Source organism: Leucoraja erinacea, chromosome 20 (genome assembly GCF_028641065.1).
Source record: "Leucoraja erinacea ecotype New England chromosome 20, Leri_hhj_1, whole genome shotgun sequence".
Classification (NCBI taxonomy): Eukaryota; Metazoa; Chordata; class Chondrichthyes; order Rajiformes; family Rajidae; genus Leucoraja; species Leucoraja erinaceus.
The window spans coordinates 13,129,619-13,143,493 of record NC_073396.1 but is presented as its reverse complement, the minus strand read 5'-3'; the positions used below and the strand labels follow the sequence as shown (position 1 = coordinate 13,143,493).

At 44.4% G+C, this 13,875-nt stretch overlaps 1 protein-coding gene across 1 annotated transcript; it reads left to right on the top strand.

The window, feature by feature from the left end:
• Positions 1 to 1,687: 1,687 nt before the first annotated feature.
• On the top strand, positions 1,688 to 13,765 carry plk1 (polo-like kinase 1 (Drosophila)). Its single transcript, XM_055651306.1, has 11 exons — positions 1,688 to 2,332; positions 3,422 to 3,590; positions 5,429 to 5,573; positions 5,670 to 5,763; positions 6,338 to 6,557; positions 7,650 to 7,704; positions 8,033 to 8,133; positions 8,456 to 8,533; positions 11,054 to 11,208; positions 12,218 to 12,400; positions 12,938 to 13,765. The coding sequence occupies exons 1-11, from the start codon at positions 1,703 to 1,705 to the stop codon at positions 13,142 to 13,144; spliced, it is 2,037 nt and encodes a 678-aa protein (XP_055507281.1). The 5' UTR covers positions 1,688 to 1,702; the 3' UTR covers positions 13,145 to 13,765.
• Positions 13,766 to 13,875: the final 110 nt, after the last annotated feature.

Sequence of the window (13,875 nt, the reverse complement as noted above, 5' to 3'; positions counted from 1 at the left end):
GAATAAAACATCAAAATGCTCAGCAGATAAGGTCTCATCCGTGGAGGGAATGGACATGATGCAATCTGATTCATAGAAACATAGATATTAGTGCAGGAGTAGGGGGAGCCTGCAGCCAAAATGATCAGGCTGATCATCCAACTCAGTTCTTTAGTGATCCCCTTAGCCACAAGGGCCACATCTAACTCCCTCTTAAATATAGCCAATGAACTGGCCTCACAGAGATTCACCACTCTCTGCGAAAAAAGCTTTTGTAAGCTGTGACCCCTTGTGCTATCTAGTCTTCCTGCAGAAAGACAAGATACCCTCTCAATCTTCTAAATTAGAAAACCAAGATTGTAGGGGGGGGGGACTAGAAAACAGAGGTCTTTAGTTTAGTTTATTATTTATAGACGTACAGTGAAAAGCTTTTGTTGCGTGCTATCTAGTCAGCAGAAAGACAATACGTGATTACAATCAAGCCATTCAGTGTATAGTGCAAGGCTGCTGGAGGTGAGAGTGAACGCTGGCACGATTGGCTGCTGCTACTCTCTCTCCGAATTGTGTATTGTTGCTGTATATGTTGTTTATTTTTCATGCTTGTTTTAACTGTAAGGTGTCGTTGAGAGTCCTGAAAGGCGCCCTATAAATAAAATGTATTATTATTAAAGCCAGCAAAGTCCGATAAAGGATAGTCTGAGGTTGGCAAAAATGCTGGAGAAACTCAGCGGGTGAGGCAGCATCTATGGAGTGAAGGAATAGGTGACGTTTCCTATTCCTTCGCTCCATTGATGCTGCGTCACCCGCTGAGTTTCTCCAACATTTTTGTCTTCCTTCGATTTTTCCAGCATCTGCAGTTATTTCTTAAAGGATTGCCCGAGGGTCACCAAAGAGGTAGATGCTCTCTGGTTGTAGAAACATAGAAAATAAGTGCAGGAGGAGGCCATTCGGCCCTTCGATCATGGCTGATCGTCCCCTATCAATAACCTGTGCCTGCCTTCTCCCCATATCCCTTGACTCCACTAGCCCCTAGAGCTCTATCTAACTCTCTCTTAAATCCTTAAGATTGTGGAAGGAAGATTCAGTTCCCAGATAAAGCTGGGAAGAAAGTGTCCCTGAATCTGCATGCATCCATCCATATATCCATCCATGCACCCATCCATATATCCATCCATGCATGCACCCATCCATATATCCATCCATGCATGCATTCATCCATATATCCATCCATGCATGCACCCATCCATATATCCATCCATGCATGCACCCATCCATATATCCATCCATGCATGCATCCATCCATATATCCATCCATGCATGCATCCATCCATATATCCATCCATGCATGCATCCATCCATATATCCATCCATGCATGCATCCATCCATATATCCATCCATGCATGCATCCATCCATATATCCATCCATGCATGCATCCATCCATATATCCATCCATGCATGCATCCATCCATATATCCATCCATGCATGCATTCATCCATATATCCATCCATGCATGCATCCATCCATCCATGAAGCCTCTTTCATTCTCTGTAACTAGGGATTAACATGCTGGAACCATACTCTGCAGCGATTGGCCGCCGCCGCTGCCGCCCGGAGGTCGCTAGGCAACGCCCCGGGTGCATTTAAACGGCCGGCTGGCGGGCTCCCGGCGTGCAGCGCGGCCCTAGGGGGAGGGGGCGGTCCGTTTGAACGCGGGCAGCCAATGGGAGGCGCCGCCCGCCTCGCCAACTGCCGATTTGAATCGGAGCCCGCGAGGCGGGGGCCCGGGACAGTGTGTAGGTCATTCACTCAGGCAGCAGCCGCCCGGAGCACACCTGACCTACTCTCCGCTCCACGGGCACTGGAGCAGCAGCAGCCGCTCGGACCGGACCAGACTCTCTACTCCACGGCCAGTGTGCAGTCTGCAGCCGCTCCAGACCCCCTCTCTGCTCCGCGGCCAGTTCTCGGCTCCAGCCCCAGGCACACACACCCCCCGTCCACGATGACTACGGTGCCCGTCAAGCCGGCGGCCAAGTCGGCGGCTGCCCCCAGCCCGCCCGACATCCCCGATATCCTGGTCAACCCCAAGAGCATGAAGCGCTACACCCGTGGCCGCTTCCTGGGCAAGGGCGGCTTCGCCAGGTGCTACGAGATCACGGACATGGAGACCGGCGAGGTGTTCGCCGGCAAGATCGTGTCCAAGACGCTGCTGCTGAAGCCGCACCAGCGGGAGAAGATGACGATGGAGATCTCCATCCACAAGAGCATCTGCCACAGCCACGTGGTGGGCTTCCACGGCTTCTTCGAGGACGACGACTTCGTCTACGTGGTGCTGGAGCTGTGCCGGCGCAGGGTGAGTGCGAGGGGGCCGAGGACGCGGCGGGGGCAGGGCGAGGCCTCGCCGCCTCCCAGGACTAGAGGGTGTTGGGTCGGAGGAGAATGTTGGTCGGGGTTGGGTTGCGGTGGTGTATCATCCGCTCGTATGTGTGTGTGTGTGCATATGTGTATATATATTATATATACATGTGTGTGTGTGTGTGTATGTTTGTGTATATATATGTATATATATATGACACAATGTTGGAGTAACTCAGCAGGTCAGTGTGTCTCTGGAGAGTGTGTTGTGTGTGTATATATGTGTATGTATATAATATATGTGTATGTATATGTGTGTGTGTGTATATATACTGTGTATGTGTGTGTGTATATATATATTACTTGCACTGAACTTTTATTTCCTCGTCTATTAATTATTTACAGATTACTATATGTGCATATACTGTGCTGCTGTAAATGAGCATTTCATTGTTTTATATGGGACATTTGACAATAAAACTACCCGGGCCGCTCTCTACCCTGTCGGGCCCGGGCCCTATTCTTCCAGCTCTTCCCCACCCACGGCCGTGTCTCCCTTTAAACGGAGCAGTTGATATTTAAACTTGGCGGCTCGCAACGGGTTGGTTGGCCCCAGAGCGGCGCTCCTCCCCCGGCGGGCGGGGCCAAGGCCGGCCGCTGTCGGCCGGGGAGATGCGGCTCTCCTTCACCACGTCCCCCGGGTTACAGTGACATGGCGCTGTGCACAGCCCCTCTTCTCCACACATTACTATAACAGCATTGTCCGTCTGCCTCTATTTTTTTTAAACTGCCTCTTGTTAATGTAAAGCACAAAACGTTGCAGTAACTTACCAGGTCAGGCATCAATCTGAAGGAATTCTAGTTTGAAAAAGGGTTCCGACTGGAAACGTAGCCTCTTTTTCTCCAGAGACTCTGCCTGCCTGACCCGTTGATACTTCAGCACTTTATGTCTATCTTCAATTTGAAGGAAGGTCCCAACCCGAGTTGGCTGACCCGATGAGTTGCTCCAACACTGTTTTATTCAAGATTCCAACATTAGCAATGTATTGTGTCTCTCTTATTAATGTGGTTCCTTCCGTGTCCTCAGTCTCTGTTGGAGCTGCACAAGAGGCGCAAGGCTGTGACTGAACCCGAAGCCAGATATTACCTGAGGCAAACTATCCTGGGCACCCAGTATTTACACAACACCCATGTTATCCATCGGGATCTCAAGTTGGGCAACCTCTTTCTCAACGACGACATGGAAGTAAAGATAGGTAAGGCATCAACTCGCCCCTTGCCTGTGCTGGATGGCCCATTGTGGCAAACTGAATACTATCTCTTCACTGCAAACCGTCAGTTAATGTTTTAAACTATACATCTGGTACTTGTGGAATTATTTAAATGTAGCATATTTCCCACAGACGCGACTTTTCGGGTTAAATGGCATAGCTGCAGTTCACTTCAAGTCCTGCGGTTTAACCAGTGTCGCTACCGGTTAGGCGTTTTACACTTGGAAGGGTTCCCTGGGTCGTCCGGAAACATCATAAATTCATTATAGAAATTGGGATGTTATGTTGCGGTTGTACAACTGGATGGGGTATTGTGTTTGCTTTTGGTCACCCTTTTGCAGGAAATATGTAATTAAGCTAGCAAGAGTGCAAAAGAGCGTGTTGCCTGGACACGTGTTAGAATAAGTTTGAGGTGGACAAAAATGCTGGAGAACTCAGCGGGTGCAGCAGCATCTATGGAGCGAAGGAAATAGGCAACATTTCGGGCCGAAACCCGTGGCAGGCTAGGACTTTATTTCCTTGTAGTGTTTGGAATGGAGGGTGATCTGGTGTAGCTGTATAAAATCATGAGGATGAATAAATGAGTTTATAGATTTACAGAGTTTAAAGAGGGCATAAATTTAAGGTGAGGAATAATATTTAATAAGAACTTGAGGGGCAACTTTCACACGGTGAAAGTTTCACACATTTTCCAGAGGTATTTCGAGGCGGGTACAATAATAATTAAGAAGTTTGGCCAGCACATTTAGTTGTTTAGTGATACGGGGTGGAAACAAACCCTTTGGCTCACCAAGTCAGTGCTGACCAAAGATCACCTGTTCACACTAGTATACACACTAGGGACAATTTACAGAAGCCAACTAACCTTAACCTACCAACCTGCATGTCTTTGTACCTGGAGCTAACTGAGGAAACCCTCAGTCATGGCAAATATACAGACAACACCTGCTGTCGGGATAGAACTCTGGTCTCTAATGCTGTAAGGCAGCAGCTCTACTTCCGTGCCAACTGGCACATGGACAGGAAAGTTCAGAGGGATATTGGACTAGTTTAGATGGGGCATTTTGATCAACCTGGATGAGGCCTCTTTCCATGCTGTATAGCTCTAACTCCATGTGTTGCCTTTGAGTGAATGAAGTCAAACATTTAAAAGCCATCTGGACAGCTGTGTAGATCGGAAAAGTTTAGAAGAATGTCAAACCATGACGATGGGACTAGCATAGATGGGCAAGTTGGGCTGAGGCCTGTTTTCATGCTGTATGACACTCAATGGCATGCTAAGCAGCAGTTGAGCAGTAAACCATATATAATTGAAAGGAATGGGAGCAAAAGGTATGAGGGGGCATACCTGTGCATGTTCATGTCCTGGCTTCCTGTGATTTGGGTCCAGTGTCAGTCCTTATAATCATAACTATTGCTGGGTAGGGTTATGGCTGGGCAGGTACTTGACCACAGGTTGGTCATTGGGCTTTGACATGGCACCATTCTACTAAATCCACAATAATAGGCTGCTTCCAAAGCATACTCTAGCACCAGTCTATTTTTTGCATATCTGTCATTGGTTTGTCTCTGGAACTGGCGCTAATGCATATGGTTGTCTGTATCTCGCTGTGAACTAGCCAAATGTAGGCTCTGTGTGGATGCAGAAAACACCTTTGGCAATTGTACTCATCTTCCAGTTGCTCAGATTCACCCTCTGAGCCTACCCATGCAGACTGAAGGAGACTATAATAGTTACCAGTGACTTGTCTATTTGTTTTTGTCATGTTGGCTCTGTGTACCATATTACTGGGCATAATCACTGACCTGTGGATTATTTGAAGGTGACTTTGGCCTGGCTACTACAGTGCAATATGAAGGAGAGCGCAAAAAGACACTATGTGGAACTCCCAACTACATTGCCCCAGAGGTGATTGGCAAGAAAGGGCATAGTTTTGAAGTTGATGTCTGGTCTTTGGGCTGCATTATGTGAGTATTGTACAGTTGAATCATTTTCTCATGGCTATTTGGTAGTGTTTCCCCTCCTGGTTAAGCAGGCTTTTAAATGTAGCCTACTTGTTGCAGGTATACACTACTTGTGGGGAAACCTCCATTTGAAACTTCCTGCCTTAAGGAGACATACATGCGGATAAAGAGAAATGAATACAATATTCCTAAGGTGAGCACTTGACACCAGGCTCCCAACCTGGGCTATGCGTTTTAGGGAAACTCTGGGTAAGGGGCTAACTGTTTTTGACTGTGTGATCACAAAGATCAGTTTTGTATGTTTATTGACCCTTTGTTATGGCCTTCATTGACTGTTTTAAAACTAAAACTATATCTGAAAAGCCCATCTTGGAAAGTCGAGAGTAGGCCTGGTAGAGTGAGGGCTTTTTATAGCAAGCCCTGATAAATGTTGCAATGCGTTCCCATGTAAATTAGTAGGGAATTTGGATACATTTTGTCATGTAGCATAGTTCGAAGGTATAAAGATCAAGTGCTCGTCTATCTTTTAAGACATTTGTAGACCAAGTATCAGCAATGCCTTATGACTCTAATTAGAATGAATAACTTGCTACCATGGAATACCTGAAGCAAGAGCAATGATGCAGTTTAAAGTAGCTACTTTGAAACGGAATAGGAAGAATTCATGGAGTAGGATGAGGAATGCGTAGAGCATAAACAAAGATGAACCAGTGCTGTGTTCCTTTTGTAAATTTAGTAACAAACCTTTTTTTAAAATCCTCTTCCAGCACATCAACCCTCTGGCTGCTAATCTCATTCAGAAGATGCTGCGATCAGATCCAAGCACACGACCCAATATCCATGAACTGCTGAATGATGAGTTCTTTTCAACTGGCTACTTGCCTGTCCGATTGCCCACTACTTGCTTGACCATGGCTCCCAGGTTCTCTCTGGCTCCTGGTGGAATTGATTCCAATATGCGAAGGCCTCTTGCTGAACTCAACAAAGGTATCAGTTAGATCACTAGCTATCTGGTGCTCTGGCACTAGTAAATTAAGATGTGCGCGGATCAACCTCTAATAATAATATAACTGTCATGTAGTACCAATCCTGTAGCATTCCCCCACCTGGTGACAGTGCTGCAGGACGATAAGTAATCTGACGTGGTGTATTGGCATCACATTGGCTTCAACTTAATTTCTCTACACAATACATCTGTTTTGCTCCATTTTTAATGAGAGGGAGGTGATGGTGAACAAGTAAATCCAAGTGACACTGAAAGGAGAACTGTTCCACAAGGATGGGTGTAGCTTGTGAATTCCTATAGTTATACCTTTGACTTGCAGAAAGCGGGTGAAGAGATTGTTAGTGGTGAGAGTGAATTATTTACCTCTTCTTTCGTGTCCATCCTGTTACAAATGTTGACCTCGCTGTCATCGTCTGTCCTGAAAAGGACGCGAGCTTCCGGCGACAATCAGTGGGAGCCATCACTTGTCGCAGAAGTTGATGGTGGTGGCAGAATTAGCTCGGGATACGTCCAGTTTCCAGCCCCGTGACGTGGGCACTTCTGCTATGGGGCCAATTATTTACCTAGTGTAACATGATGCTGCTCTTGATATTGGACCACGGAGGGATAGAATCCAATTCTGCTTTTGAAGCTGGTGAGCCACCTTCATGCACACTCAACACCCATAGTTAACTCTCCCCCAACCCCAGCTTCAAAGGGTGAACCAACCACTTATTGTGCCAATCATATTATCGACTCCAGCTGAAAAGGACGAGGAGGATGTATTGTAAATGTATTCCCTCCAAATGTTTAAGAAACGTTTAAGCAGGTACATGGATAGGATGGGTTTTAGAGTTTATGGGCCAACTCGGGCAGGCAGGACTGGTGTAGATGGGACATGTTGGTCGGTGTGGGAAAGTTCGGCCAAAATGCTTGTTTCCACGCTGTATGACTGATGCTATTTGGGAATTGTTCTCTTTGGTAGCAATGTATTTCCAAACCTACTGAATCACACTGCCCCGCTCCCCTCAATATTGACTGAGATATTGTCATTATGGAGTCAATTTTGTACAATTGATATCTTAATCCAATAGATGCTCCCGGTGGAGACAAACCAGGCAAGTCTGAAGATGACGAGGGAGTAGTCAGGTAAATATGATCTCTGTTGATGCTAATCACACGTCAGGTGGAAACCTTTGATACTGTCTTTGATACATAAAATCTTTATATGTAGAATGAATCGGTTTATTTTCCTCTTGGTGAAGCCAAGCACTATATGTAGCCTGCACAGTGAATTTTTCAGATTTATTGATGATTGCACCAACATGAGCCCAGGGATTGACATTGGGATGTACTTTGTACGCAGGAGAAACATTCCACCAAAAGGAATGAGGTCACCTCATTTCTTTTGGTGGAATGTTTCTCCTGCGTAAGGTCGAGGGTATACGTGACAATTTGCTTTTTCTGTTTTCCGCAGGGAAGTGGGCGAGTGCAATGATTTCTACCTCACGGATCTTTTGCAACAGTTAAGCAGTGTAGTAGCAGCAAAACCAGCTGATAAAGCTGTGATCAGACAAGGTATGCAAGTTGTTTCAGCAGCAGTTTCTGGTGGGTTGAATAGGGTGGCCACTTTCCTATATGCTGGGATGGGGTTGGATGTGACATTTCTCAACCAATTTTGATTGAAATATTACCAGATTAATAAATATTGTAGCTATAAAATGCCAACATTTGTTCAGTTTAACCAAGCACACTTCACCTCATTTTTATTTTTGGGCGGTGGGTAAAGGATAGTAAGGAAGTGAGCTAAACATCTAATGTCTAAATTTAATTAATGGTATCATAATTCTGAAGTGTACAAATGCAATGTTTAATTTTTTTTTCACCTCTCCCTTGGCAGAGGAGGCTGAAGATCCAGCGTGTATACCAATCTTTTGGGTCAGCAAATGGGTGGATTATTCTGATAAATATGGTTTGGGTAAGTTCCAGTCAGCACTTTGGATAACCTTTGGCTTGCATGGAACATCATGGAGATATCAGATTAGCTTGGCTGCTGCATCGTGAACTTAATGCATGTGGATCCTGGCTAAATCTGGATTGACTTTAGGTTTAACTAATGTTATCTTGTAACTTCCTAACTGTTCCAATAACCTGAGTTTCTGGGTATGTGGATTTAAATCTGGTGGATAGAATGAACAAAACCGGTTTTAAAACATTGTCAGTATTACAAGAACAGGCCCTTCAGCCCACAATATCTGGGCTGACCATAACAAATTAAACCCTTTCTGTCTGCATGTGCTCTAAATCCTCCATACCATGCATGTTCACGAGAGTGCCTAAATGCCTCCAGTGTCTATTGTATCTGCTACCCACGCTCTGGCAGCATGGTCCAGGCACCTATCAATAGACAATAGGTATAGGAGTAGGCCATTTGGCCCTGCGAGCCAGCACTGCCATTCAATGTCATCATAGCTGATCATCCCCAATCAGTACCCCGTTCCTTCCTTCTCCCCATATCCCCTGACTCTGCTATTTTTAAGAGCCCTATCATGCTCTCTCTTGAAAGCATCCACCTGCCTCCACCGCCCTCTGAGGCAGAGAATTCCACAGACTCGCCACTCTCTGTGCGAAAAAGTGTTTAGTCTCCGTTCTAAATGGCTTACTCCTTATCCTTAAACTGTGACCCTGATTCTGGACTCCCCCAACATCGGGAACATGTTTCCTACCTCTAGTGTGTCCAAGTCCGTAACAATCTTATATGTTTCAATGAGATACCCTCTCATCCTTCTAAACTCCAGAGTGTACAAGCCCAGCTGCTCCATTCTCTCAGCATATGACAGTCCCGCCATCCCGGGAATTAAACTTGTAAACCTACGCTGCACCCCCTCAATAGCAAGAATGTCCTTCCTCAAATTAGGGGACCAAAACTGAACACAATACTCCAGGTGTGGTCTCACTAGGGCTCTGTACAACTGCAGAAGGACCTCTTTGCTCCTATATTCGATTCCTCTTGTTATAAAGGCCAACCTGCTTTCTTCACTGCCTACTGTACCTGCATGCTTACTTTCATAACGGTTTCCTTTCACGGTTTATACAAAAACTGCTTGCCTCGTGCATCTCTACATTTTCCTCCATCACTTGCAGCATGGAAACAAGTTGGCCCAATGAGTACATGCTGACTATCCACCATCTCTTTGCACAACATCAACATGAATCTAATCCAACTTTATTCTCAACATATTGTTATAAATTCCCCCCACCCATATTCTACCACTTGCCTAAATACAGAGCGATTTACAGCAGTAATTTCACCTATGAACCTGCATGTCTTTGGTATATAGGGGAAACTGGTGCAAATGGTCACAGGACTCCATACAAACTCCACACAGTTAGCACCTGAGGTCAGGATTAAACACTAGTCTCTGGTACTGAGGCAGCAGACCTACAACATGTGCATGAAGGAACTGCAAATGCTCGTTTAAACCAAAGATACACAAAATGCAGACAGCATTTCTGGAGAGAAGGTCTGAAGAAGGATCTCGACCTGAAACATGACCCATTCCTTCTCTCCAGAGATGCTGCCTGTCCTGCTGTACCACCATGCAGCCCAATAAATATTTGGCATTTCTCCGCTGGGAAGAAGACCATCTCCCCTATCTGTCTCTCAAACTGTTAGAAACTTCCTGGATCTCATCGGCCTTCACTCCAGAGAAAACCATCCTAGTTTGTCCAACCTCTCCTTATAACTAATGCCCTCCAAACCAGACAACATCCTGGTGAACCTATTATGTATCCTCACTAATCCTATAATCCAATAACCAGAACTGCACACTGTTCTCAATGTGGCCTAACCAGAGTTTTATATTGCTGCAACATAACTTGCTAACTTTATACGCTACGTGATTAAATCCAAGCATGCTGTTTTCCTTTACCACACTATAGACTTGCACTAAGATTTCTCTGCACACAAATGCTGCCAAGGGTCCTGCCACTTGTTGTACATTTCTTCTTGCATTTGACCTCTTAAACAATACCTCGCCTGTCTGGATTGAACCATCTGCCTTTTCTCTGCCCATATTAACTGATCTATATCCTGCTGTATCCTTTGACAGCATGCACTATCAAAAAATCAACAAATTGATGTATTGTTGTCTGATAACATAGTTATAACAATATCCAATACCTCAAAAGAGGTTCCACCACGTTTCAGATTTGCAGTTGGAGAAGCATCCCTCCACTATGTTATTTTCTGGCTGAGCTACTGTGGGGGAAATTATTTCCAAGAACAAAATGAAAAATAGGACGCTTAATGCACCAGGTTAAGATCAGTTTAAATTTACCACATTTAGGACAACTTAGTCACCCTTTTGCTCCTTGATTTGCTATATTGATTATTACTATATTTGATTCTAACCAATGGTGAACTTCTGGCAGTATTAAGTTTATTGCATTTGTGTAAAATCTGTCACTAATGTCTTGGTATGGTTTTGCACTCTAGGTTATCAGTTATGTGACAATAGTGTTGGTGTCCTCTTCAATGATTCTACTCGTTTAATAATGTACAATGATGGGGAGAGTCTACAATACATCGATCGCAACATGGTTGAGTCTTATCTGAACTTTAGATCTTATCCTCCCAGCTTAAGCAAAAAAGTAAGTACCACATGACTTTTCTAAATTTGCAGTGTTTAGCTTGGGGTTCCCTGATTTGATCATAATATTGACCAGGCATTAAAGGGACTACTAAACATTGCAGCCTTCCCAACATGCTGTGTGTGAGTCTTTGGTCTAGTGCATTGCAGTAGCTTGAGTGAGGTTTTGAACCACACTCCTGTCTGACACGTGGAGATAAATGGTCTGTTCAGTGGATTTAGCATCTGGACATTTTTGGTCAAGACAATCTTGACATTCAACAATTTCTGGACTAATACATGATTATAGGGCCACATTTTGTTCTACATTTAGTCCATAGCAGAGTATTGGACCAAACTCCATGGGCCCTGTGTTTGCAAGGAAGACTGTGCAAACCTGGTGATAATGAGAAGATTGTTTTTTAAGTTGTGATTATTGCTTCACTTGGGTTTCTCATTTTCTGATGCTTCAGATAAAAGGGTTAAAGAAATGGGGTGATCGCCTGTCTCAATTGAATCAACATTGTGCCAATCAGAATCTGGTCCTGATCCACTTCTGAAGGACTAAGATGATGGCCCCTTATTATCACCAACTAGTATAAGAGCATTGGCATTTGGGCACATGGCCTGTAGCCCCCTTCACTAATTAGACATGGGACTGCAGATGCTAGTATCTGGAGCAACAAACTTAACCTGCTGGAGGAATACAGCATATCCATCAGCAGCATGGTTCTCCACTGTCACGAGCTAATTGTCTTGGAAGACTGGCAATTGTGGACAATTTGGGCAAACATTAGTCGGAGTAATAATCGCTGTTGAAATTGTCTGGGTATTGCAAGAAAAGGATAGATCCAGATATGATTGACAACAATTGAGATGGCATTTCTTAACACCCCCTATCCTAAAGGAAGTATTCTTGGAGGGGACAATAGTTGATCTAATCCTTTTTCTTAATGGATAGTAATTGGGAGTGAGAAGTGGACTTCCATTAACTGGAAGGCATTAATGGGTTTCTGTCTTTGCACAAACAGGCGACTCTGCTGAAATACTTCAGCAACTACATGAGTGAGCATTTGCTGAAGGCGGGAGCTAACATAACCCCCAGGGAAGGCGATGAGTTGGCAAGGCTACCATTCCTGAGGATTTGGTTTAGGACACGCAGTGCGATTGTCTTGCATCTTAGCAATGGGACTGTTCAGATCAACTTCTTCCAGGTAAGTAGTACTTTTAACTTCCAAGTTACTTTGGAGTGTCTAACTACCTGTCCGTATCCCTCCCCCACCCATATCCCACCAGCTTCTTGTTTTCAACCAAAAAACAGCTAACACTGGCCTGTTTCCTTTATCATTGTTACTATTTCATTAATTGTTCTATATCTCTACATCATCATCAATATCTTGTTTCCCTTTCCTGTGACTTTGTCTGAAGAAGGGTCTCAACACAAAACATCACCCATTCCATCTCTCCAGAGATGCTGCTTGTCCCACTGAGTTACTCCAGATTTTTGTGTCTATCTTTGGTTTAAACCAGCATCTGCAGTTCCTTCCTCCACATAATTACCTTGTGCATCACCATGTTCCCATCCAAAAACCATATCGCATGAGTACTAAAACCCATGCCTATCTTGACCCAAGATGAGATATTTCAAAAGTTCACACCATTGGACTTTGCAAACAAATCAATTTGCTCTGGCCCTAGATTCTCTACAGTAGGAGGCGGGACCAGTTTTTAATTTTTATTTCCTCTTTCAGGACCACACTAAGATTATCGTGTGCCCACTGATGAATGCAGTGACGTACATTGATGATAAGCGGGAGTTCCACACGTTCAAACTGAGCATGATTGAGGAGCACGGTTGCAGCAAGGAACTGGCAAGTCGCATACGTTATGCACGCACCATGGTGGAAAAGTTGCTTACAACAAAAGCTGTGGGAGCAAAAGTCAAACCTACAGCGTGACCACGATTTCTGGACTTTACCCGTTCTGGATGTAGAGAGTGAAATTTTGTAAATACACTTTGTGAGGCTTTTGTATTAAAACACTTGAATTGTCGGAGCAAGCGGTATGCTTTAGAGTTGATGGGGAAAAGCATGGTTTCTCTCATTATGTGTAGTGACTTGAGGCCGATGAGATCATGTAAATTATAAGCTGTATCATACTTGCTGCTTTCACTCCTTTTTGTGTGCAGGTGTTCTCCAGCTGTTTGAAGTCAAATGTTGAAGCACTTTGTACTCCCAGGTGCCACTCCTTCCTGGGCAGCTGTTTACATCTTTGTTACTTTGTCTTATCTCCCTCCCCAACCTCTTGACCCAAGATGAAATCCTGGTTTGCTGAGCATATTAGCCAGGAAGTTGATGCTGTGCCTCATTTCAATTTGGTTAACATTAAAATAGGCATGTCACAATTATGAATATCTTTCTCTTGAACTCTGCCTACTTCTATTGTGGAAACTCATGCAGCTGGACAAATATTGCAAAGCTTTCAGAACAGACATTGACATTGACATGTCTGTTTTGTAGGAAAACATTAATGCAATTTTTAATGTAATATTTTCAGGAATAAAGATCTGTTCTTCAGTACATGCCCTGCCTAAACTGACTTTAATGTTAATCTGTAGTTCATATAGAAATGTGGGTGTAATGTGAACCATTTGAGTGGTATCGTTTACACTACTGGTCCCAATGAAGCA

Bases quoted from the DNA above. Each gene is read 5' to 3' on its own strand.
- plk1 (XM_055651306.1), top strand. From the start codon at position 1,703: ATGGGAGGCGCCGCCCGCCTCGCCAACTGCCGATTTGAATCGGAGCCC. The intron at 5,764-6,337 runs GTGAGCACTTGA...ATCCTCTTCCAG, and splicing joins ATGAATACAATATTCCTAAG to CACATCAACCCTCTGGCTGC. The intron at 6,558-7,649 runs GTATCAGTTAGA...TTAATCCAATAG, and splicing joins TCTTGCTGAACTCAACAAAG to ATGCTCCCGGTGGAGACAAA.